Source organism: Dermacentor variabilis, chromosome 9, assembly GCF_050947875.1.
Source record: "Dermacentor variabilis isolate Ectoservices chromosome 9, ASM5094787v1, whole genome shotgun sequence".
Taxonomy (NCBI): Eukaryota; Metazoa; Arthropoda; class Arachnida; order Ixodida; family Ixodidae; genus Dermacentor; species Dermacentor variabilis.
In genome coordinates this window covers 38,782,392-38,809,226 of record NC_134576.1, presented here as the reverse complement: position 1 = coordinate 38,809,226, position 26,835 = coordinate 38,782,392, and the positions used below count along the sequence as shown (strand labels likewise).

General features: G+C 47.9%; 1 protein-coding gene and 1 long non-coding RNA gene across 4 annotated transcripts in view; one reads left to right on the top strand and one right to left on the bottom strand.

The window, feature by feature from the left end:
• Positions 1-4,126, top strand: part of LOC142558306 (endothelin-converting enzyme-like 1) — a 73,936-nt gene extending 69,810 nt beyond the window's left edge. The window contains exon 9 of the mRNA XM_075670455.1: positions 3,776-4,126. Within this exon, the coding sequence (XP_075526570.1) occupies positions 3,776-4,126 (351 nt within the window). The remainder of the gene's footprint in view (positions 1-3,775) is intronic.
• A 6,593-nt stretch (positions 4,127-10,719) lies between these two features.
• On the bottom strand, positions 10,720-13,365 carry LOC142592627 (uncharacterized). 3 transcript variants are annotated; one of them, XR_012830747.1, is made up of 3 exons: positions 12,037-13,365; positions 11,160-11,234; positions 10,720-10,832 (listed from the first exon to the last, which is right to left on the bottom strand). It is a non-coding gene; the product is annotated as an uncharacterized LOC142592627 (long non-coding RNA). The 3 variants fall into 3 exon arrangements; XR_012830746.1 differs by lacking the exon at positions 10,720-10,832 and adding an exon at positions 10,842-11,091; XR_012830748.1 differs by lacking the exon at positions 10,720-10,832 and adding an exon at positions 10,842-11,087.
• Between the last annotated feature and the right edge of the window lie 13,470 nt (positions 13,366-26,835).

Here is a 26,835-nt window from a genome sequence, read left to right as displayed (position 1 = left end):
TGCGTGCGTGCGTGCGTGTGTGTGTGTGTGTGTGTGTGTGTGTGTGCGTGCGTGTGTGCGTGCGTGTGTGTGTGTGTGTGTGTGTGCGTGTGCGTGTGTGTGTTTGTGTGTGTCACACGGGTAGATGTCAAATGTCAAAAAGGGTCTATGTACAATAGTTACACAACGGCAGCGAGTGGTGCCACAACAACAAAGATGGCGGGCCGGGGCACAGCTCGGCCGCAAGACAGGTGGCCCGTAGCATTACACTCCGGCGGGGAAAGCACCGATTCGGTGCATCGAAATGCGACGGCACGCAAATGGTTCGCCGCACACGCAGGTTTAATCAGTGTCTGGGACATGATATGGGTTAAGGCGGGCGACATGCACGATGTCGGTGAGAGGTTTACCCGATGGGGACCAAGACAGCGGAGCGATTTCGTACGTTACGTCGGTCATTTGGCGCCACACTGGATATGGGCCGGTGTACAGGAACAGCAGCTTTCTAGAAAGCCTGGCACGGCGTGCTGGATACCAGAGAAGGACACGCGGAAGAAGGCACCAGCGTGGCTGTGGGCAACGTAGACTTTCGGTCGGATAAGAGAAAGAAAGGCAAATAACCAGAGGCCTCGTGTCTTGAGGTATTATAAGCGAATGCCACAGAAAGCAACACAGTGTCCCAGTCCTGGTGGTCTGCGGACACATACATTGGCAGCAAGTCGGTAATTGTTCGGTTCAGTCGCTCCGTCAAGCTATTTATCTGTGGATAGTAGGCCATGGTTAGTTTGTGTGGCGTCGCGAAGGACGGTAGAATGTCCTCGATCACCATCGAAAGACACTTGTCTACCCCTGTCGGTTAAGATTTGCCGAGGTGCCCCATATTGGAGGATGATGTCATGAAGTAAGTTCGCAACATCGGTCGCACAGCTGGTTGGAAGAGCATGGGTGATCGCGAATCCCGTTGCATAGTCTGTACGGACGACGACCCATCTGTTTCCCGAGATAGACAGAGGAAACGGGCCAAGTAAGTCGAAGCCGACGCGATGGAACGGCTCATATGGAACATCGACACGCTGGAGATTGCCAGCAGGCTGGAGTAGCGGTTCTTTCCGGCGCTCACAAACGTCACAAGAGGCCACGTCGCGAAGCACTCTGCGGGACATGCCTGGCCAATAGAACCGACGGCATGCGCGATCGTATGTACGCGAAACGCCGAGGTGCCCCGCTGTTGGCGCATCATGAAGCTGGGCGATAACAGTCGAGCGGGGATGTGCTGGAATCACAAGAGGTCAGCACCGACACAAAACGAACTGCTACGATGTAGTGTCATCGTGTAGCACAAAGAGGTGGAGAGAGGCATCAGGAGCCTGGGAGATGAGACGGTGGATAATCTTGCGTAGGAACGGGTCACGGCATCCTTCAGCAGCAATTTTGAAGAGTTTGGAGCTTGAAAAGTTCGTCACTGTTCCCGTCGCATTATTTTTTTCTTTCTGGCTGTATGCGACCCCCCCCCCTAGCGTGCGTGCAGAAAAGCTAATACTAATAAATTGTAGTAGTCATGCGTATTACTATTTGAGAATGACCTTGAGAAAGAAAAGGTACGTTTTTCATATAGATAGATCATTCATTAAAAGACGAGAAACATTTAGTTTTGTAATATTTTGCACCTAAGCAGACGACGAACGAGGCACATAAACTACCGCGGAATGCACCGCTTGCCGATTGGCTTCTCTCTCCCTCCCGTTCTCACAAATGTTGCGGGCCGCCCACTTTGTGACGTTGCAGCGATTGAAAGCGTTCCCCTCCGAAAGAAAATCTCGGATCGCGCCAAAGGCTGCCAATATTCGGCGATCCTGGCGTGGCCGGCATGACGTATTCGACTTCGTCGGCTGCTGCCAGGCTCGCTGCAAATGTCGGGCTATATCCGCGCCTTAGCAGTAGCAAGAAGCGCACCGATTCGAGCACCCTTCTTGATTGATATCAGAAATTGGCCAATAAGAGCCCTGTACGGGAAATCTCCTATATGACGATATATAACAGCCAGGACAGACTGAGGAGCAGGCTTCTGCTGAAAAGAGAGTACTAGAGAAAAAGATGACTGCGCTCTCCACTTTCGAACTCCACGCGTCGCACACGACTGCAAAATTTGGCTGAGATATTCATGGCAACGTATGCTATCCGCGGGATGTGTTTTTTCACCAAACCCTATAGGGGTCGTTCAGAATCCCTTTAAGGGGCTATTCGCTAAATGCAGGTACCAGCTAAAAGCACGCTTACAACAGATAGTGTTGCTGCAGATAACAACGCCGCATACGCAAATAAGAGCTTCCGGAAATAATTAAAAGCTAATTTATTTCCTTGATTTTATTCGTTATTACCAGCATAAATCTCTACAAGTACTCAGCGAGGACACTATGTGGTTTGCCGAATATCCAGGATTTTTTTCTTAAGGTGGCAGTTTTCATTTGCTCATCTTTCTGGTTCTGGTTGGCGCATGTCGTTGATATTGCGCCAACCTGAACAGGCTATGACACCAGAAAAATCCAGTTTTCTTAGGGTTCCTTCTGCGATACCTCAGAGAATGATCAGAGTAATCTACAGTGTATAGTCACTACTGTAGCTTCCATGACAATGCTCAAATGTACCGTGTATCGTGTGGCGTAAAGGCTTGTTTGAATGGTGTTTGTACACTTAGCGAGTGTCCGCCTGCAGAGACATTTGCAGGGAGAACAATGCACCTAAGTACAAGCGCTATCTATACCGGTGTAATTTAACTGACAATTCCTTGCGTCAAGCTACAACTCTACACACTTCCGTGGAACTGAAGGCGAGGAGTGGAAGGAGCAAATCACATTTATTTAATCAGAGATGTCTTGGGCCTGTGCGGTGAACGGCCTTCGGTCCGTGGTTCCCGTGGTTTTTGCTGTGCTTTGAGTCCGTTGTATCAGTCGCTGGTCGTTCGGGCCTGAGTTGGTGAACACGGCCTCCCACTGCCAAGTTGCAGGGTTAGGGATCTTCGGGTCTGCTTGTGCGTTACAAGGGGCATTTGTTCGAGTAAAGTGTGGGATGCATAGCGTACAGTAGGCCTGAGGGTTGACACGTTTGTCTGCAGTTGTCTACACGCTACTGCTTATTCTCACGTGAGATACTTGTGCTGTGGCGGATAGGTTAAGCGATGGAGTCGGTGGTGTTGCAGCATGACGTTATACTGTAGGGGCTCTGGCTCGAAGGATGGTCTGGTGTACACTTTCTGAGGTTCTCGGATTACACGAGCTCGGGCAACAGAAACAGCACCCAGCCTTGGCAAGCGTACGCTCCATGAAGCCATTCGTTTGCTCTGTGGTGTTCCAACACGTGACCTCTTGCGTCGAGATCACGGAGCAAGTAACGAGGTTTGCTGAGACGTTTGATCACGCCTCCTTTGGGCGCTTTTCTTCTAGCTGGGCAGTGCGCTCGGTCTCCTTGGCGTCTTTCGCTGCCTGTCGTGCCGCCTTCAGCCGGTTTTCTTCTTCTAGCTGGGCAGCGTCCATATAGACCAATGCACAGTATGGCCAGCTGGTGCAGTGTGGTGTGGTGGGGTGTGCCGTTGCGAACATGCACTACACCCCTTTTAAAAATGTGGCTACTGTCTTCTTCAAGCAATCAGCTTTTCCGTTTGCCATTTCATGCCTACGTCTGCTCTCGATTACGGAAGCTGCAGTACTCTTCTTTTTATTACTGTAGAATGTTCGTGGACATTGCATAGTAAGATCCATCGTAAATCATTTCTAAATTAGTGTCTCTTTTTTTCCTGCAGGTCTTAGCGCATACAGTCGGGCTCCGAATGGCCCACTCTGCATATCGTAAACGCGCCGAGAAGAACGCAGCATCCTACAGCGGTGACTCCTCGGGCGAGCAGATCCCGTTCTTCAAGAGTAGGCCGTCCCTCGGCATCGACGAGTACTCCGGAGCCGTCTACGACGCGGAGCGGCTCTTCTTCGCTGCTTACTGCCTCCAGCTGTGCGGCGTCGTGCTTCCGCGCGGCGTGACTGGCTCGCTGCCGCTTAACGTGCGCTGTAACCTGCCGCTGCGGGAAGTGTCCCAGTTCGGGCGTGCCTTTAACTGCCCCAACAATAGCGCCATGGTCTCTCGAGACGCCTGCCTGTGACTCATTCGCACAAGGTTGCCGCATCGAATACCAGTATATATTTTGACAGGTCTTACGACGAGCGGCGAATGTTAGCTAGTGTTATAATGGCAATCATTTCAGTTGTGTTGAAAGCCACCGCACAGGAACTCATTTCATAATAAAATTGCGCAATTAACTTTCCTAATGTGTAAAAACGTGTGGATAAAGGAAAACACCAGAAGCTGTCATGACACAGTAACAGCTGCTGAAGAAGGCTCTAAATGTCATCAAAGAATATATATATATATATATATATACATATGTGTGTGTGTGTGTGCGTGTGTGTGTGCGTGTGTGTGTGTGTGTGTGTGTGTGTGTGTGTGTGTGTGTGTGTGTGTGTGTGTGTGTGTGTGTGTGTGTGTGTGTGTGTGTGTGTGTGTGTGTGTGTGTGTGTGTGTGTGTGTGTGTGTGTGTGTGTGTGTGTGTGTGTGTGTGTGTGTGTGTGTGTGTGTGTGTGTGTGTGTGTGTGTGTGTGTGTGTGTGTGTGTGTGTGTGTGTGTGTGTGTGTGTGTGTGTGTGTGTGTGTGTGTGTGTGTGTGTGTGTGTGTGTGTGTGTGTGTGTGTGTGTGTGTGTGTGTGTGTGTGTGTGTGTGTGTGTGTGTGTGTGTGTGTGTGTGTGTGTGTGTGTGTGTGTGTGTGTGTGTGTGTGTGTGTGTGTGTGTGTGTGTGTGTGTGTGTGTGTGTGTGTGTGTGTGTGTGTGTGTGTGTGTGTGTGTGTGTGTGTGTGTGTGTGTGTGTGTGTGTGTGTGTGTGTGTGTGTGTGTGTGTGTGTGTGTGTGTGTGTGTGTGTGTGTGTGTGTGTGTGTGTGTGTGTGTGTGTGTGTGTGTGTGTGTGTGTGTGTGTGTGTGTGTGTGTGTGTGTGTGTGTGTGTGTGTGTGTGTGTGTGTGTGTGTGTGTGTGTGTGTGTGTGTGTGTGTGTGTGTGTGTGTGTGTGTGTGTGTGTGTGTGTGTGTGTGTGTGTGTGTGTGTGTGTGTGTGTGTGTGTGTGTGTGTGTGTGTGTGTGTGTGTGTGTGTGTGTGTGTGTGTGTGTGTGTGTGTGTGTTACACCTTTGCGGTTATGCATGTGGAAGACGACTGTTGTTACCTTTCGATGTCATGTATGGCTCACAATCATCGTGTGCAGAGTACGCTCACATCTTGTTTGTTCTCTTCATCCGAAGAAACAAGGGGCAACGTATTGCCTACCCAATTTCAAAGAATGTGCAAACTAACTAGGCGACCGGACACTCGAACCAGGCAACTGCGTTAGCGGAATTTCTGTATTATCTTCCCGTTGGAATAACGGAACACCATTGTTTGGCCGACAGCTGTACGTGCTGAAAATTTCAAGCTGCTAGTGCTGGAAACATCTTGCTTAGTGTGTTTAGGTTTGGATATGTTCCTGTCTGCAGCCTCCTCCAAGAGGTTGCTTCATGCTGATTTAGGCTGTTGTGGGGTGGAGGGTATTTGATTCGGACCCCCTTATAGTAATTCAAAATGTCTGAGTAGCTTGGGTTGACTGGTATGGGTTCCTCAGGGTCGGTGCTTGTGGCCGCTCGGTTTGTGTGCTCTCGAGCTGCCTTGTCCGCCCTTAGGTTCCCTTCTATTCCAGCGTGTCCCGGTACCCAGAAAATTGTATGCCTGACTTTGTTGTTAGCCCTGCAGGAGCGGAGGATGTGAAGCGCTCTGCGTCCTATTCTGCCGTTCATGTAATTCCGACACGTAGCTTGCGAGTCGGTGAGTATCGTTAAAGACCTTTCGGATCGGTAGCCCTCCACTGCCGCTAGAGCTACGGCTATTTCCTCAGCTTCCGTTACCGAGCAGTCCTTCATTGACGCGCTGCTGATCTCTTTGTAGTCCTGGCTTATTACTATCGCAGATGCCCGGAACCATCTACACGTGATATGGGTTAGATAAGGTGGGAAATAAAATAATGTGAAAGAGAGTCCATCATGAAACCCTTCAATAACCCTTAAACCCGTAAGCAAGATGACTGTCGCCCGTTACCTCGTCTGTTTTTCCCTAATTGTATAGCACTTTTCGTGCAAAATTGGCAACTGGAAACAAAAATCGCAAGGAGTTGAGAAATTAAGCGATCTACTAAGGGAGAGAGCCAAGGCAACAACCAAACTGCAAGCAAAAGCGAATAATAAAAAGTTAACCGTTGTTTATGAGAATATTTATGGATCAACATCTTTTTATTTAAAAAGGAAGTAGAGAAAACGCCGCCAGAAGTGGAGAACAATTACTTGTTTTGAATGAGGCTTCTACAGTTATCGGTCGAACCGCCTCACGTTGCCACTTCTCTGCTGTGCTTATGTGGGTGTTTTTCTAACCTTTCGCGGTGAGCGCAGTACGTCTAGAATCGCAGAGTCCTGCGCTCTACGCGGTTGTATGGGACTGGCTGCCGCACAGCGTTACACAATTCGCGGAACTGTCAAAACTGATCAACAAGGCGAAAATAACTGATATTCGAAACTATAACATGAGAAAGACTGAAGAAGCCGTAAAAAATGAACGCAGCCTGAAATCAGTAACAAAAGAAACCTGGCATAGGACAAACCATGATGTATGCACTGAAAGATAAGAAGGATAAAATCATCAGCAATCTCGAAGATATAGTAAAAGCAGCGGAAAAATTCTAAGCTGACCTGTATACAGTACCCAGAGGAGTCACGATACCTCACTTAGATACAGTAATAAACAGGATACAGAAACTCTTCTATAACTAGCGATGAGGTCAGAAGGGCCCTGCAAGACATGAAACGATGAAGGTCGAGAGGAGAAGGTGGAATAACAGTCGACTTAATCAAAGATGGAGGAGACATAATGCTTGGAAAACTGGCGGCTCTTTATACGAAGTGTCTATCGACTGCAAGGGTCCCAGAAAATTGGAAGAATGCGGACATTATACTAATCCACAAAAAAGGAGACGTTAAAGAATTGAAAAATTATAGGACCATTAGCTTGCTCCCAGTATTATGTAAAATATTCATCAAAATAACCTCCAATAGAATAAGGGCAACACTGGATTTTGTCAACCAAAACCAAAGGAACAGGCTGGCTTCAGGAAGAGATACATTACAATGGATCACATCCATGTCATCAATCAGGTTATCGCGAAATCTGCAGAGTACAATAAGCCTCTCTATGTGGCTTATATAGATTACGCAAATGCATTTGATTCAGCAGAGATACAAGCAGTCATAGAGGCACTACGTAATCAAGGAGTACAGAACGCTTACGTAAAAAGCTTGGAAAATATTGCTACATGCGTGTGGTATTCGTTTGTTTGAACAAGGCGCGTGGGCGCCATCACTCCAGAAAAGAGGAGGAAGAACGAACTGGGTTCGCGCTGTGAATCTAACCGGTCAGCGCTGCAACTACTGTTGTAAATATAATCTGTAAATAGTTTCTCGGCTTACTGACTCGTCCTTCGCGTAAGAATATCTACAGAGGTTCTACAGCTACCTTAATTCTACACAAGAAAAGCAGGGAGATACCTATAGAGAAAGGGGTCAGACAGGGAGACACAATTTCTCCAAAGCTATTCACTGCGTGCTTAGAAGAATTCAAGCTATTAAACTGGGGAGGCTTAGGAGTAAAGGTCGACGGCAAATATCTCAGCAACCTTCGGTTTGCCGATGACATTGTTCTATTCAACAATGCAGACGAGTTACAACAAATTATTGGAGACCTTAACAGAGAGAGTGTAAGAGTGGGGCAGAATATTAATATTCAGAAGATGAAGATAATCATAAATAGCCGGGCAAAAGAACAAGAGATCAGGATCGCCAGTCGGCCACTAAAGACTGTGAAGGGCAACACTGGATTTTGTCAACCAAGGGAACAGGCTGGCTTCAGGAAGATATACTTTAAATGGAACACATCCATGTCATCAATCAGGTTATCGCGAAATCTGCAGAGTACTACTGCAATGTGTACGTTTACCTAGGTCAATTAATCACAGGGATCCCTGATCATGAGAAGGAAATTCACAGAAGAATAAAAATAGGTTGGATCGCATACGGTAGACATTGCCAGCTCCTGACTGGAAGCTTACCAATATTACTGAAAAGTAAGGTGTGCAATCAGTGCATTTTGCCAGTGCTGACATATGGGGCAGAGACTTGAGAGCAAGTTAAGGACCGCGCAAAGAGCGATCGAACGAATATTGCTAGGCATAACGTTAAGAGAGAGAAAGAGAGCGGTTTGGATCAGAAAGCGAACGGGTATAGACGATATTCTAATTGACATCAAGAGGAAAAAATGTAGCTGGGCAGGTCATGTAATGCGCCGGTTAGATAACCGTTGGACCATTAGGGTTACAGAATGGGTACGAAGAGAAGGAAAACGCAATCTAGGACGACAAAACACTAGGTGTAGCGATAAAATTGGGAAATTCGCGGGTGCTTGTTGGAATGGGTTGGCACAGGACAGGGGTAATTGGAGATCGCAGAGAGAGGCCTTCGTCCTGCAGTGGACATAAAACAGGCTGATGATGATGATGATGATGATGATGATGAAGGTGTTGGGGCCCCCCTCGAAAAAAATCCTGGGTACGTGCCTGCAACGGCGCATCGCCTTTCCAAGCGCATTTGGGAAAGGCGATGCGACGCCGTTTACATGTAGCGCATTAACTCTCGCGAGAACGTAGCGCCACATGGTGTCGTATAAGGGAAGTGCAGCCGACTTCCGGTGTAACTGGTTTCCGGTAGTGGGCCGAGTGCATCATAGTTAACTCTATTGAAAGCATGTTGGTGGCTGAGTGCCGAGAGATAGTTTCACGTAGAGCACGCTGCGGCGAGTGAACTTGTCGTGGGAGACGCCATTTTGCTTCTGCATCGGGTGTTGCTGTCTCGCAGCTTCACCTGCGCGGCAGTCCCGCAGCTAATTCCTTCCCATAGTTCCTAATGCGACGGTGCTGCGTTACAGTAGCCGTGTTTACATGAATGCGACAGTGTCGCATCGCATCGCATTTCTTGCGCATCGCATACATGTACACAGCTGTAATGCGCTAGCAAGGCGCCTCGCATTAATGCGCCAGGTGAGGGTAGATTTACGGGCGCGAGTCGACTCTCGCGGAGCACGCATAGAGTTACTATACTGACTCTAGAGGACAAGCTACCCATAGGGCCCATGCATTGAAATCGGGAACCGCAAGAGCGCCGCCATGTTGCTACGCGCCGAGGTTGCCAGCTCCTGAGACGCTTGCTAGACTTGGTGACAGTAGTCAGTTTTAATCCGGCAACAGTAGCAGCGTAGCAGCATGGCGTCTCGCATGTACTGTCGTGATGTGTGCGTGCAGCCGTGTGTTTGTGCTTTATAAGTTGGTTCTTTATTCTATGTTGCGGGACGGTGCGGGTGTGGTCCATGTTGGCCGTACAGGTGGCAGTTATGCAACCGAGGGATGATCCTGTTGAAGTTTCCGGTGGTATGCGGTTTTCAGCGGTCACGCCTGTTGCAGGAGTGTCACTCGACGAGGTTACGAGCTCGAAGCTGTGGTCAGATTCCTCGTTGGCGTTCCGTAATTCTCTTCGCACGGGCGCGGTATGTTGCAAAAGCCGCTTTCGCGATCTATCGTCGCGACGATAGATCGGGCTTTTTTATTATTATAAGCACTGATCCAGTTGGGGTAGGGCACATGTAACCTACAAACGGAAGTCTCAGGAGAGCACCTGAGATTATAATAAAGCAGGCGGCGCAGGAACTCCAGGGCACCCAAGGGACAGTGGGGAGATCAAAGCTCGAAGCAGAACGGTACGTAGGTTGGGGCCGCCGAGGCAGGTGTGTGCCAGGGAGTGTTCGCACGGACAGCTCCCCTGGCACGCGCAGCAGAGCCTCGCAAGGTCGAGATACCTTAAAGGCACCTGCGCCCATCATCTTTCTTTTGCCTCGGTGCAGTGTGCACGATTAAAGAGAATAATATGGAGGGCATCCGGTACAGTCGCGAATGCGTCATGACAAATGTAGCTCGCGTCGCCTGGCGTGTGCAGTAATATCAGAGTTGGTTGTGTGAACTTTATGCATAATACGCTTTGTTACGGTACCTTAACGCAATGGGTCTAGAGGACGGTGTTGGTACATTTTTCGTACCGCCCTAATCCTATACCCCCTACTACAAACACACACACACATACCCCCCTCTTTTTATGTATACATACAATTCCTTGCCACGACGGATCCATAGCCTCCTTTATTTTTGAAAAATAGAGGAGGCTATGGACCAATTGACCAGTTCAAGTTGTCAACTTGTCAGTAACTGTCATAGGAATCACTGTATTAAACACAATTCCACGATTGGATTGTTTACTTTCATTTTTTGTTGTAACACTGAGGACTACATAGAACTTTATTTTGTATATGTGAGAGAAGTATGTGGATATCACGAGCTTAAGCCAATGTGCGATACACAGACAAAGCAGCTGCTACAACATGAACTGCATTGAGGGCCACACAACACATACGTAATTAAAGGTGCAAAATATAGGGAGAAGCTTCAATATACGCTCTGTAGCACTGCAAAGTGTAACATATATTGTATGTGTACAATAAATGTTCAAAAATATAATGCATCAATGTCCCATTTGCCTTCAAGTTTATTATCAAGTTCAAGTTTACTGAAGTTTATTATGAGCATATGTACAACAGGAATCTACTGACACACCCGCAGTCAAGGTGGCTGTTCGAGGTGTGCTGGCTGCCTCAGTGTAAGAAAAAGAAATTGGGTGAATGTCGACACCAGTGCCACTGCTTCTTGCCTCTGACCTGCATGTGCCTCCGCGGCATCTTTGTGCACAAGTGTGCTGGCGTGGCGAGGCGTAGGAGTCATCCAAGAGAAAGAGTATCGTTTACATAGACAAGTGGCTGTTCACGTTGCCTGCCGCTTTCCCTCAAATGTTTCCTTGGTGACTAGGGTGACACACCCACAGTCAAGGTGGCTGTTCGAGGTGTGCTGGCTGCCTAAACGAAAGAAAAAGAAAGAAATTAGATGAATGTCGATACCAGTGCTATTGCTTCTTGCCTCTTACCTGCATTTGCCTCCACGGCCTCTTGGCTTGCGGAGTCTGTATGAGGGAGCTGCTGTGACTAGGCGTAGGCATTGTCTAAGCAAAAAGAAAAGGCCATTCAAATGGGAAATTATTGAAATCAATGCAGTTATGTCTGCTTCTTGCACTCTTCTTGCCCAAAAATTTTCAAACATAGTGTCCAGTAAACACCAGGACTTTGACTGCTTCTGCTTTTTACCTGCAGGTGTTGCTGCGAGATCCTTAGTATGGCTGCGTGCAGCATTGTAACACTTGGTGGAGGCATTTGAAGTGGTAGCCAAAAATATAAAGAATCATCCTTGTCTGCACGAATGCTTTCAATTTCTAAATGCAGTGGTAACTATCACTATTAGTGCAAGGCCCCCCACAGCTATGCGGCAAGTTCCATAGCTCGAAACTGAATTTTTCCTTTAGTGTTTCACAAGACGTCTGATATGTCCACATTAGATGTGATGTGTTTGTTTTTATTTATCCCACTGTGGAGAGAGCATCATTAAATAGTTTTTTTTATTTTTGCTTGTCTTGTTTTTTGGTTTATTTCTGAATTTATCAAGCACCAGTCTCATGATGCTAAAATGACTTATGTAATGGCAATCAGCTTTTGTTTTGCAGAAAAACAACGCATTTCCTGACCCATTGTTTGACATCCCCTCACTCGCATAATTTTGCAGAGTATTCTACCTATATTGACTTGCTTGACCTCCACTAAAGAGTCTTGCATTTTCAAATATGACTCTTTCCTTAAAATCATTCGACACTTCTCATAATTTATGTACCTTGGGCTTCGATACTCTGCATTCACCATTTTTGCTTGTTTCTGACTAAAAATGTCTTCTTTAATTTAGAGCTTAAATTTTACCTTTGGAACACACGGAAGGGCTTGCTATTGCATATCTGCATAAAAGGGAAACATGTTTCATTAAACATTTGCAATATCCAATTGAAGATTGATGAATGCAGCTTGCAGTGTGATATGACTGAATGAGCCATAAAAGTAACTCATCTCACTTGGTAAATTAAAGCACATATTAGTGTGATGTGCAAGATACGTTACACTAACGTGGTGGGTTCTCTTGCTTATACAGCAAAATAATCGGTGCGCGAGAAAAAAAGTTATCTTTGCATACCCCTTGTACACACTGATTTAAGGAGAATGAGCTGGAGCTGTCCACATGATCACTTATTTTACCTGCGAGTATACTCAACAAAAGTGTGTCCCAGCTGCTTAGTGGTATTTGAGATTCTGTCAGTATCGCATATGGTGCCTGTTGTCTCAAATAATTAATTTTGAAAATGCTCGCAGGGATCTGATGTGCATATCTTCAGTTTATGGATACATGTAAAAGACTCAGCATCAAGTGCAAATGAACGTTCCCGCAGGCCTGGAGTCAATCATGCAAATAGGTTCGCTGCACAAATTTGTGACCAGAAAAGATATTCCATATGAAATGGCATGCAAGGAAGTGTTGAAAATATTGCACAGTTAATAAAACGCCTACGCTATTAATATGTGGGTTGATGCACTCGTTATGCAAAACGGAGGTGAGGCGTGCAGACAGGACACAAGAGTAGAGTATTTACAAGCAAACAACACGAGCGCCGCCCACTTCTCTACTCTTGTGTCCTGTCTGCACGCCTCACCTCTGTTTTGCATAATGAATCCTTACCAAGTAGCTGAGCTTTCTGCCGTTCTAAGTCTCGATGCACTCGATTTCGTCCGCATTAGGCACTCGCCTCTCGATTACTTCGTGGCACAGAAATACTCGGCATCAGGCTGTTTGTCTGCTGTGGCCTTTGTAGAAGCATGATTGTTCAAATTGCAACAATTAAACAGATTCTTTGAGTTGCTTGCGGCTTCGCCAGTACAATTCCGGTGCGCTGGTCCGCCTGTCCAGCAATTTCCTACTGAAGGGAAACCTGCAAATAAAAACACCGCTCCGCATGCAGAAAAATGCTCTACTGTGACGCTTCTCAAACGATTGTGATGCACCACAAGAGCTGCCTACTCGCGTGATATTCTCAACAAGGAGATACATTTGTTTACTTACATGTGAAGGTATATGCCAGAGCACTTCGGGGCTTCGGTGGCACACAAGGCACGAGTGTGTGTGCCATAGCGTCCGATGTCGACGCGCGATCGCATGTCAAACCTAAACTGTACGAAACTACTACGCATCCAAAAAACAGATTCGAAACCGAGATTCGCGTCATCCTTTATTGCAAGAATGCGTACATCGTGATTTACATAAGTCGCGGGCTTAGCGATCGCTTTCTGTAAACTTAATATTAACGTACCACCTTCATAAAGCCATCAGGTATGCGTTTTTAGATGAGAAAGCATAAGGTGACCTGTACTTGCTTTCAGCTCTTTCAATAGTAATTGCGCTGGCCACATTGACCAGTAGCAACAGGGCGGCGCCCTAGAGGTTCCCACTTTTCCGGCCCAGCTTTTCCTCTAGAGTTGTTCTACTAACTCTATGGGAGCACGTAAACGCAGCTACAGTGCCTAGAATACTTGAAGTGTGATTACCCCCAAGCGGCGCGTATGGGAATCGCTGAAGCCGCTTGGCGATGTTTCCGCTAGGTGGCGTGCTCGCCTGCTTAAACGTCAGGTCGCCGCATGAAACGCATACTTGTATCATCGGCTGCGTGCGTGGCGCGGGCTTTATGCACTTTTTTTCGTGCAAATGCTGCCTTGAAGATACACGATGAGCCGACGACAAAGTCATTGATTTCTATTCGGCTGGAAAAGCGGGTACAAATCATGCAAGGAGAAGTTGTCGTTGTTTGGTGTACCGAAAGAAGAGGAAGTATTTGAACAATGGCAGCGCAATATTCCAAGAGTAGGCAGGCCTCTTGAGCGCAGCGCAGCTGTCTGCGAACTGCACTTTGACATACAGTTAATGTCTCGTCAATTCGAGCATACTATTGACGGCAAAACTGTGCGCCTTGAGAGAACGAGGCCCGTCCTTCTGCTTGGCGCTGTTCCGACTATTTTTCTGGTGTGTCAGGCACACCAGAAAGAACTTACCAACAACATAATGACGTTCTTTCTTCTGACTAGGCTCCATTTTTTCGCCAAGTCCCTGAATAAAGATAGGCTGTCAGCAAGCGAAAGTAGGAAACACATAAAACTATATAAGGAGAACCACTTGAATGACAACAGCTTATGTTGGACGTGTGACGTGTTCTGATTTTTGTCCTCGATAATGTAGAAATGTAGATAATGTAGAAAGCCAGCCTTTTAAGAGTACGGTTGAATATATTTGATCTAATTGAAAAAAAAAAAGCCAGAGTTTTCGCTGCATTTTTGTAATTTCTTCAATGTTTTAATATCACTTATTTGCCGAATAAAACTTTTTTGTAGCATAGATTTGTTTTTCGCTTGCAGAAGAAAAACAGTCAGATGACCATTCAAACAAATATACAACTGTCCCCAGATCGTACTGCAACAGCTTGCTCGGTCCGAAGCGAACTTGCCAACTTTTCTTTCTCGTGCGCCGAGACCTTGGCAAAGTGCGTCACCTATGATAGCGGAACCGCATCTCCATTTCAACTAAACGCCACAGATTTCATTGCGCCAGCGAATGCAGTTGGGGCTCCTGGAGTCCGTACTGTATATCAGCATGCTAAAAAAGCATGCAAAAGAAGCGCGAGATCTGAAAGCAATCTCCAGCAACAAAATTCACGGCGAAAAAAGGTCGTTTTACAAAAGTCCTCATGCAAATCGGCCCCACCTAAAGGTGGCGCAGAAAGAACGCACCGGAATTCAAAGGCAGGTCGGCAAACTCGGTCTATTTACTGCGCGGCGAGCAGACGACATCACAGCGCGTGGATGTGTAAGCGGCTGCCAGCGCCACCTGGACCTCTCTTTCCGACGCATTGCGGAAGGGCTTCAGAGCCGGCGGCGAGATACGCACACTGCCCTATTCTAGACACTATAGAGTGTAACACTTAAGAAATATGATAAATGCGCTCCATCGCCGCTAAGCAGCGTTTTCGCGCATATCACAGTGTGACCCATGCATACAGTCTATGTCCGAAAAGTGATGTCAGTAGGTCCAATGTGTTCGTCCAGGTCTAAACAATACATTAAAATTTTTCAAAATAGGCTCCTCTTACACCGATACATCACTTTCAGCAAGATTTCCAAGCATCGAAGGCCTTCTCCGGAATGTCATTTAGAAGCTTGGTGCAAGTCTATGTGGTTATGCCATCGGTCCCGAAATGTCCTTCCATGGGAGCTTTGAAACGCGGAAACAAGGAGTCTGGGGAAGCTATATTAGGACTGTAGGGCAACCGGAGAACCGTTGGCACCTATGAATTGACCAGGAAGCGGGTCACGAGGAAGGCGGTGTGGGCTGGCGTATTGTCATGGTGAAGTTGATAATCGCCCGCGACGCCATGAACCATTCCTTTGAGTCGCTTGAGCACTTCCACGTAGAATTTGTCGTTGACAGTTGTACCATGTGGTGCTAACTCAGGTGGACGAGCCCCCTGATGTCAAAGAACACAACGAGCATGGTCTTGACCTTTGACTTGCTCATCCTGCCCTTGGGCCGAGAGGACGCCGAGATGTGCCACTCGGCACTTTGGTTTTTTGTTTCGAACACCCAAGGCTCGTCACCTGTGATGACATTACCTAAAAGAGTGGGAGACACTTTTTTTAGGGCACATGGTTCTTGGCATGTTACAACTCTGCGCGATTTTTGATAGTCCGTTAAAGGGACGCTGAAACGATTTTGTACAAACATACTGAGCCGTTAGGACAGGTCCTTCTCATCATTAATTGACGCAAGTAAGTGCTCCGCTGAAAGCGTGTAACCCATTGAAAGGTTTTACAAATGTACATCACTTTCGATCGCACCATGCCACTCGGCTGAATTGTCAGCCGCCCCTGACTAGGTGACGCGAAATGACCATATGGCGCAAGTAGGGCGAACTACCCGATTTGCTGCTCAGGGCGCGTCATTGACAATTTTTCCAACTTTATGGCGATGAAATGTTGTTCGTAATAGTTGGAATGTTAGTTAATTTGTCTCTATAAAAATAAATTAACAGAAAGAAAGTGCACAAGCACAATTTATCTTTACACTCAAGACTTCCAGCACACAGCAAGTGTTGTATGCTTGTGTTACACCGTGCGCGGTGTTGCCGAGAGCTCCGCGGTCAGTGTTGGTCTCCACCTTTTTTTTTCGCGAGAAACATGGTTCGCCCTTGTTACGTTGCGGGCTGCAAACGTAGCGAATGACATTATATGAAGCCGCGACAACGTGTTCCTCTGCAAGGCAGCAGACGAGCGGAGTGGCTGCAGTGCATCGGACTGCCTGTATCCCATCGGCGCCAGGTATCTTGCATTTTCGGCCGTCACTTTACGCCGAAGGATTACTACGACAATATATAGTGTTTCGCGTGTCCGGTATTTGGGTAAACGCAAGAGCAAGCGGCCTGGGCCTGAGCGTTTCGTGGGATGAGCGGAGGCGCAAACGTGAACAGTCTGCACGGTGCAGGCAGCTGGTAGCGCAGAGTTCAACCAAACACAGAACTAATATAGCAGTAACGAAGTGCATTCTACTTTGCTGCTGGCGTAAATTTCTGGCAGGAGCGCAATCGTGAACACGTTTTTCGAAATGTTTAAAGGGTTTTACACTTGGTTAGAGCAATATTAGCTTTTTGTCTATCTGGCTAAGCTCTGCGCCACCCGGTATCTGGACCGCGCAGACAGGTCAGGCCGCTCACGTACGTCTACGCTCCGCTAAAGCTCCTTCGTAACTGCAGTAGTGGTATGGAGGGCCTCTAGTTTACGCCTCCACCCAACCGTCGAAACATCGAGCTCGCCTGTGGTTACCGGAATAACGGACACGCTCGGTGCTGCGACAGAATGCTCGCAACCCACGCTGTTTCGATAGCTCTCGCTTGGGATCGACTGCCAGGCGGCTGGCGGAGTTGTTGGAGAGGCTTCGCTCGCTGGCTCCAAGACAACCGGAAGTAGACAACACGACGTCCCATCGTGACGCAGAGCTAGTGAAGGCGGAGCTAAGCAACGATCACTGGGTGAACGAGTTGAGGAGAAAATACATGGCCATGTAAGAGGGTAACTTGTAATCGTCCGTAGCTCTCTTAATATGATACGCTTCACAGAAATTGTGGTGCAAATGGTTTACTGTAGCTCTACCCTACGCGTATACAAAATTTGTGCGAACCGTTTCAAGGACCCTTCAACACATATGCCACAATTTTTGCGGACACTTTTCGTATCTGCAAGGTATTCGTCAAAATCTCGTGAACGGCACTTTTTGGTATGTTTAATGTCTGTGCCACTAAATGGACACCCAAACGACGCTCCGAGTTCAAAAGATCTCCCACACGCGCCACATTGTCGTCGGTGGTGGTCATTGATGGCCGTCCAGCGCGCGCTTCATTGCTGACCTCTTCAGGACCTTCTAAATAGGCCTCGTGCCAACGGCAGACTTGACGTTCCGACAAAAAATTATCACCATACGCCTTATTTATCGCAAGAAAGGTTTCCACTGCGGACTTGCCGGGTTTCACACAGAACTTTATGGCGGTGCTTTCTTCCAATGAGCGCGGGATTACGGCTTGCACTGGAATTGAGAGGGAGTTTCACGGAAAAGCCTGTCTTTACTAACGAGCTGGTAAAACATGGCTGAGCGACCGCGCGTGCGTAAGCTAACTTCCCCCTCCACCAATCCCAACAGGTCCTAGCGCGCTGCTACGTGCAGACGCTTCACAATACAATCACTGACATTACTTTTCGGACAATCTCTGTATATAATACTGTCCTAAAAAGAGCGTTCCTTTTCACACCTCTCAGAAGGAACATCCAAGCTCTGCAGATTGCTGGTGAGTGCTGTCGCCGACGCTCAATAAAGCGCCCTGTAGCGTCGTCGCCTGTCCCCGTTTCAATGGACCTTCACGCCGTGTTATAGCTCTCTCCGATGGTCTGCTAAACAAAAGTTCATACCGCAATGCCTCCACCTGAGCATGATAGAGGCCGAGGTCGCAGTACGAGATGATAGTGATCTAAAGAAGGAAATGACACTTGATTCTACAACCCCTGAGGGAGCCTGGCAAAGCGCCGTCAGGGCAGAGAGAATGGGAAGTGAAAGCGGATGGAGAAAGACGGAGGATGAGGAGGGATAGATTCCACTACGTGTGACAGGCGGTGGTCCTCACCAAAGGGGCCAGCGTTGTAGCGGGCACTGACAAGGTGGCTATTCCAGTTGAGTCTACAAACTCCAGCAAGCTTCGCAGCACACAGAGTTGGGGACACCCTGGAAAAAGCAGGTCAATCTCTGTGGCTGTTGGAAGGCCGTAGCGTCTGTAAGTAGTGATGACTTTGGAGCGTTCTTGCGCCAAAGATGGACAGGTACCGAGAAGGTTTTCCAGAGTCTCGGGGTCTCCGCATCTCTCGCAGGAAGGTGAAGTGGCGCGGCCCTTCGCATACAACCGGGCCGCAATCCAGGTGCAGCCAGCACGTAAGCGCACGAACATGGACCGGTCTCTTCTAGAGAACGTGTTCTCTGGAAGCCGCTCAGGAGCCTTGCTACTAGTCACTCGGGAGTCCCGGTGCGTGGAGGTGATCAGGCACCATATTCTCGTGTAGTTTGAGGCCGCTACCGCTTTGGTAATTGGAGCTTCATTGTGGTGAGAAGCTTTGGCGTATGTGTCCACCTCCTCGTTGCCGGCTGTCCCGACGTGTGAGGACAGCCAGTGGGAAAATATAAAGATTCATTCAGGTGGCGGCTAGAGCCGCTAGCTTGTCAAGTGGCAGCACCCCTATAAGTCCAGCCCGCGGTGGGCTGACTGGGACCTGGAGCGCAGTCTCCACCGGCTCCTGGGGAGGGTCCTCAGCAAGGAAGTCGGCAGCCAGAAGCAGCCTCGCGGCCTCATCTGCGGTGGAGCTCGCTGCGAAAGGAAGCCGGTACTGTCTATGACAAACAATGGCTGGAACTCTGGACGCCGCTGCTGCTTACCCGCTCGGGAGGACCGAACCATCCGTGAACACCAGCAGGTGCCCTTCCAGCTGTTGGATCTCGCAGGCTGCCGCCTGCTACAGGGCTGCGGCGGGCGTTCTCCACTTAGCTTAAACCTTTGAGGGAGAGGTGCACATACCGAGGCTGGTAATAGGGAGGCGGAATAAAGGCTTCTATAGGTAATTGGGGAACTGTCTCCTCATAGAGGCGGCACAGGCTGACCATGCGAGAGGCTTGCAGGCTCCGGAGCCGGCCTAGGAGAGCGTAGCCGTCTGGTGCACTATACAGTCTCTCAATGTGTCCCAGTCCCCTCTGCAGCATGAGCAGTGACAGTCGTCATTCACCCGCCCTAGCCAGTGCTCGGGCAGAAGGGCACACAACAAGGATGATGTTGCTACAGCCCTGTTCAGGCGCAGGGCTCACTTGGCGGAGCAACCTCGGCCTCGTTGTAGCGGTCGGCCCACAGCTGCATGTACTCGGCGCCCCTTGGTGCTGAGGACCTTCATAGTATGTGTCCCCATCATCCGGTGGTGTCTGGTGAGGTCAAAATAGGTCACCATCGGCTTCCATGGAAGGGGGTCATTGCCGATTCTCAGCTGGTGGACGCTGAGGCTCCTGGGTGGATCAATCAATCAATATATCAAAAAGTGAGCTTTATTGAAACAATTCAAGGAATGTGCACAAAAATAGTTGGACCAATAGCCTATGTGGCTAGTAGCTGGTCCAAGACACAAAAGTACATATACAGGTCAACCAAGTACATATCTGCTCAATGAGTAAAGACATTATTTACATGAACAAGTACATTTTAAGGAACAGTTATTACGTTTGGCTAAAGAAGAAGCGTTTAAATACAAGATCAAAATTCCTCCTAGTTACTTTTATTTCCCCAGGAACAGTGTTCTAAGTTATTATGTCAAAGAACTCTAATAATCGTTCATCGTACACATTGCTGCAATAAGGAAGGTTTAAGTTAAAACTAGTTGCTGGCCTGGTGTTTGCGCGCGGGAAGTTAACCATGGTGTTGGGTAAGCGGAAGTTGGTATTGACTATTTTGTGAACTAAACAAGTGATCTTATAATTATTTAACGCCCTGAAAAAAAGAATACGAAAGCCACTAAACAGAACGATACTAGGTTGATGAACTGAGGAAAATGTTATTATTCCTAGGGCGCGTTTTTCCAACTGCAGTATAGGTGTTAAATAAGTTTTATATACTAGGCCCCATATTTCTCAACAATATCCCATGTTGGTATGAAACAAAGAAAAGTATATGCAACGAAGCAAAGCACGAGGAAAATATTACCGGGCACGGGCCAGTGTGCAACAGCTGAAAGAGAGTTTTCTACAGACAACGCTAATTTGTTGTCTCAAACGCAAGTGACTGTCTAAAGTAACCCCTACATATTTAAGTGTGTCAACACGACCCAGAGTTCGGACCCGCCGTGGTTGCTCAGTGGCTATGGTGTTGGGCTGCTGAGTGCGAGGTCGCGGGATGGAATCCCGGCCACGGCGGCCGCATTTCGATTGGGACGAAAACGCCCGTGTGCTTAGATTTAGGTGCACCTTAAAGCACACTAGGAGGTCGAAATTTCCGGATTCCTGCACTACGGCGTGCCTCATAATCAGAAAGTGGTTCTAGCGCGTAAAACCCCATACTTTATTTTTTTTATCCAGAGTTCGGTTTGCTAGAGTCGATGTGAACGCACTGTAGTCTACTATTTTCCTGTTGGAAAGAAATATGACATACTTAGTTTTATCAGTATTTAGGGCTAGTCTATTTTCTGAAAACCATTTAGCTAGTTTTAGCAGTTCGCCAGATATAGTGTCTTGTAGCGACGAGAGTGAGTCGCCTGAGTAAACTAAGGTGTTGTCGTCAGCATACATCAAGACTTTTGACAGGGCCTCTGTCTCTGTAGGAGAGACTGTTAGGCCGATCCTCCCGAGGAAAGTAGCCATCGAGTCGAGGGTCCCTTGCAGTGATCTCGAGACAGCTGGAAGGCACCTCCTTGGCCTCCAGACTCACAGCGCCAGGTCATCAGCATAAATGGAGGACATTGTGTGTGGTACCGGGAGTCTGCCGCTAGTGCGGCTGGAAGACCTGCCACGGCTGCATTGACCATGAAGGGGCTCATCACCGATCCCGGCGTCATGCCTGTCACAATGGCTCGAGGGTCGCTGAGCGCCTAGCCCCCTCGTACCTGGAACGTCCTTGCCATCAAGAAGCTAGATATAAAGCACCTGAGGCTGCTAGTTATACCGAGGACATCTAGGGAGGCATCGATGACCACGAGGGGCAAGCTGTCAAAAGCGCTCTGCAGGTCAAGCAGCCCGAGAAGGGCCACGTCACCACTGTTCTTTGCATTTTGTGTTGTTGCCACGACGTCCACGACGGAATCGACCGTGCAGCGATGGTGCCGGAAACCGGTCTGCTGCTCTGGAAAGTGGGGCACCAGCATGGCGATCCACTCCATGCGTACCAGGGCAAATCTATCCATCACCTTGCAGGCGGCACAAGTGAGAGACACTGGCCTGTACGATGAGGGTACCACTGCAGGTTTCCGTGTCTTCAGGACTGGTGCCACTACCGTGGTAAGCAAGCTGTCCGTGAGAACCCCGATGCTTCAGATGGTATTGAAGTATTCGGGAGGCGACCTTGCTCTGTATCTTGCAGGTTCCGAAGCATCTGGAACGTTATGTCATCGGCTCCTGGAGCGCTCCATCGCTTGGTTTATCCTAGCGCGGCCTTGAGTTTATGTGCCCGGATGGGTTCGTTGCAGAGAGCATCCATTTGCTCGACCACCTAGTCCGGGTGGTCAAAAGTGGAGAGGCGCCGATGACCAGTAGCTCGCGGAGGCAGGACCTCTTGTGCCATGGGCCGGACGGTAAACCAGTCAGCTAGTAGGTCCGCCTGAACAGGTGCGGTGGTTCCGACAGGCTAAGCACAAAGTGGACAAAGTGAGAGTAAATGCAGCTTTTAGTCCTCGCGACCAATGTTTACCCCCGTATTCAGAAATGCAACTTAAGTTGAAGCCCATGCTTGACTTGATTTAAATGATGCCTACTGTTAACGAGCCCGAAGACGCTCACTGCGTTTCTTTTGGCGCGTTCTCGATAGGCGTCCTTTAGATAAAGTCAAGCATGGGCTTCAACTTTAGTTGCATTTCTGAATACGGGGGTAACTTAGTCCCAAGAGAGACCAACTGGAACAATTTGGCTAGCATGCCCAAAATCAGAGAACTAAGTGTTTAGTCTCCGATTTTAAAACGACTAAGGGTAGGTCGAATGGCAACGCTTGCTCTCGCCACGCGACCATTGCTCTCTTGCTGGACGCCGCAGACAAATGTTCTCGCGGCCACATGTCTATTCAAGGGCCAGATTTTTTTGTGGGCTGGCAAATGGGGACTACGTGTTGCAAGCTGTACACCACATGGATATGCATGCACACAAATGAAAGCCACGGTTGCACCAATACGCCAGCGCTTGAAGCTGCATTCGTCGTGATTCACATACCGTATTTGCGAACCTGTCACAGAAAAGGCCCGAGAACATCGGAATAAAATGCCAAGCTAAGCGGGACCCCGTACAACGTCGCGACAAACAGCCGATAGCGAGAAGCACGGTTGAATGACTGTTCATTTGCGACTGTTTTCAGCGACGGCTTACAGTATCTCAGCGAAAGCCGCGACTAAGGTTGCTGCTGGAACCAGGCTAACCTACCACGACAACAAAGGGCGTGACAGCGAGTTCAGGCCGCTGTATTAGCGCACTCGCGTGTGGGGGCTTGCCTTTCTGCTCAACCCCATACGCCTTCAGAACAATGCTGTCAAGTGCAAATAAACAGTATCAATTAAGGCTGAGTTGTCTTTCCAAAGGAGGCGATTCTTCCGTGAATGACCGCACGCCTCATGTAAATAAAGAAAAAATATCAAGCGACCGCCTATCACACCACGTGCATAAATAGGTACCTCGATCGTGTCCGGCTTTGTAGCGCTGTGCCGGGTCAGCAACCACTGTTATCAGCGGTTGTTATCAGCGCTGAGTGTGTTATCAGCAACCGCTGATAACAAACTCAGCGCTGGCTGACCACACAGAGTGCAGCGACCCGGAACACAAGAAAGTCCACGGTTACAGGTGCAGCAACACACCATTGCAACTCCCTACGCAAAAAAATGGACAACTTTTCCGCTACCGAAATATGGGGGTAAGCGAAGCTTGTCCTGCGTGTACCTGACCTTCGTCACAGTTAACCAACCCACAGGTAACGGTGCCGGATTGCTTCCGCCTCCCGCTGCCTGAGCTCGGGAACTTTTTGTCATTGCTGTGAGACTGCTTGGGCTTGCGCGACTCTAACAGCTGGATCGGGGCGCCGACGACGAGCCATTTCACGGGCGAGTTCTGGCCGCGTTGTGCGTTCCGCGGAAGGAACGGACAACGCGTGGCCGTACCATCCGTTTTCCGAGACAGTGAACGGTAACGAAAGCCTCCACAGGGCGCGCGACACCCTTTCCTGCCCTTTCTCTCCGCAGCAGAAGCGAAACGGCTCTGATTGGTTGCGCGTATGGCGTGAGCGCGCGCCTATGCAGTTGGAATTCTTGCTGACGACTGAGGCTCCGACGCCGGCGCAGCTGTAAACTCATCAAACCACCTTTTCCCGAAGATGGTCTTTTCTCGGACCAACTGTTTTTTTTTTTTTTTGCGTGACGACGACAACGAAATAACATAGGAACACGGACTCTGACATCTTATTTTCCTGAAACCCACAGTAACAAGGGGCTTCTTGGCAGATAGTTTGGCAGCAGCACTTAGAGTCTAGCGATCTCGACTGCACATGCATGAGCTGTCTTCCACTCTGTGGTGTGCGTTTCTGCCTCATTATTGCTCTTGCTGTTGTGTTTGACAGGGTGATCGTAACTTGCTGGTCATCGTCTTCGGTATCCCAGCTGTGTGCTGATTGCTTATGCCATGTATGAAATTATAACTTTGCTGAAATGTATCTAACTATAGTGTACAATCAAAAAATGTATGTGTATGATTGGGTGACATTGAGAAGGGAGAAGAAGGGAGAGATGCTCATTTTGCCAGCAATCGTTGTGTCCAATTTTCTATATTCTTGCGGCATAGCCCATTTAATTATGCTTTGAATGCCCACAGCTAGTGCACCTCTGTTGAAAAATTTGTCAAGTGTCCACGTTGAATAAAGAAAAAAGTTGCGTTTCCTGGCACGCCGTAGCATGATTGCATTATTTGACTAAAATCACTGCTTCGATGAGCGTCGTGTATTGTATCGAAATGCAAATTATGTGCTCTGACAGCATTAAGCATGCAATTACGTGTGAATGCTGGTAAAACGATGTGAAAAGCTAATAATTGTACTTAAATGCCGCAAGCTTTCATGTAGTTGCAGCTGTGCAAAGAAGTGATGCATATTGGCATGGCTTTACAAGGCTATAATCTATATTTCAAGTATGCCCAGTGTTACGATGTATGTTTATGTTAGAGGGCGCAGCAGCAGCGTATTATAGGACAGTAGGATGCACAGCTGCTATGCACGTTAGCAAATGATCTGCTTTAGCACCAGCAGAAGGCATGTAATGTTGGTGACACCTGTGATAGTGTTTAGCAAGAATGGTGCGAAGGCTCGTTGCAATATTACTCAGCTGCATTATTGAAGGGAAAGGGTGCAATAAACTGGCAGTAGCATGAAGTGCGACAAATACAAATCGGTCATTTTTGCATGGGCACTGCCTAGTTGATACGACACAGACTTTGTGCCACAATACTGCTTTCTCGGAAACAGATGTCCTGTGAAGAGCACCCATCCCAGGAGCCACACAACTTTAGACACGGCTTGCCACGAAACTTTTGTCCACACCCACAATTCGTTGTCACATTTCATATTACAGTAGACTCGATAATTCAGACTCGAGGGGGCCCCAGAATTTTATGTGAATTATCAGAAGTATCAATTAGCAGATGCAAGCATAAACATAAGTTTGGGCAACGTACCTGCTTATACGGCAATATATATCCCGAATTCTAATTATTGGGAGTCTGCTGTATCGATGGGCAGCGTGCTATAATGTTCATAACTGCGCAGGGTAGCACACAATTGCAGGGCAAGCATGTACACAGAAACCAGCACAAGAGAAGCTGTAATGGCACGAAAAAGCAAAACAAATGCTCATTGCGCGACATGAGCACCGGTTTCCGAAGTGAACGCATTCTTGCTTCTCATAAAATCATCCGAATTGCAGGACATTGTTGGAAACCTGCAAACTTCTATCTCTTGTTTATTTTTTCTGTATTTTAGGATTGTTGACGTCCTTGATATCCAAATCCGCCTCTAACCTTGAAGATGAGCATGCAAAATTATGAGCCTGCAAAGCATTTTAAGAACCGGAACCAAGTTCTTCCATTACCTCTGCTCATACACACTGTAAGCCTCCTACGCATGACATTAGCTTGTTCATTACATTTGGTGCTCATTGCTTTGATGACACTTGCTGCTTGTTCAATAATGTTGCTTAATGTTCTCCACAGTGTTGGCGTGTAGTGTATACTTAAAGCCCCAGCACATGCTTTGCTACTATCAAATGCACGTGCAGCTGTCCTAAGCTCCCATTTCCAGGAAAAGGCTGTTCCCTTATTTGTGCATAGATTTGCTGTAAAGGAAAATAATGGATACCTGCACATCTGCCAGCATGTTTGTATTGTGCCAGCTTCCAAACTGCCTCTCCTCAGTTATGCTAACATTTCTCATGTAATAATTTATGTGCAGTGCCTACACATGATACTGTGGAGTGACTTAAAGCAAATTTTCAGGGATTTCGCTGTTGCAGTGTGCTGACACAGGTAAAAACTTACGCCTTGAGTTTCTTACATGATGTTTAGTGTGTAAATTAATTTCTTTAATTTCTGCTTCTACCAGCTAGGGCCCAATTGATGTTTCACCTACTGCTTGCAACATTGCAAAAGCTGCACCCTTTGGCAGTGAAAAGGTTGAAGAGGCATGTCCTATGAAACTAGTCACTGAGAGGATACTGTTGAGTGTGTGTCTTCCAATTACTTTTCAATCTTGCACTTATTCTCTTATTTCTTGCCGAAGGCTGTGGCTTTCATAATGCTGCATACAGTTAGTTAAACAGGGTATGGAGTGGTATCATTTTCGCAAGCCAGGATACTAGTCATTGATGTGCTGCTGGATTGGGTAGTCAGTTGCAGTTCACCTTTTTGAGCTGTACCGAAGCGTATAAATCAGATTGATTCGTGCAAATTTCCTGTGGGCTGCATGACTGAGCCCACAGAGAATGGAAAGATTTGACAACTCTTTTTGCAGCAGCACGTTAAAGCACCCCAGATGGTCTATTATTCTGCAGTCCGCCACTACGGTATCCCTTATAATCAGATCTTGGTTTTGGCGTGAAAACCCCTAAATTTATTTTTTTTGCAGCACCGGGATTCCTCACCTGGTGCCTACAGTGACATTTGAGGGTACTGCCCTGCTCTAAGCGACAACCCTCCATGTGCAGCTTGAGTAGATTACAGTTGACGAAGATAGCTTTCTTTCTGTCCTGGCAACGCAGATTACTCTGCAATGGGAATTTTGAATTGTCTTTCCGCTGAAGGCACAGAAACATTTCATTTAATATGCCGCATGG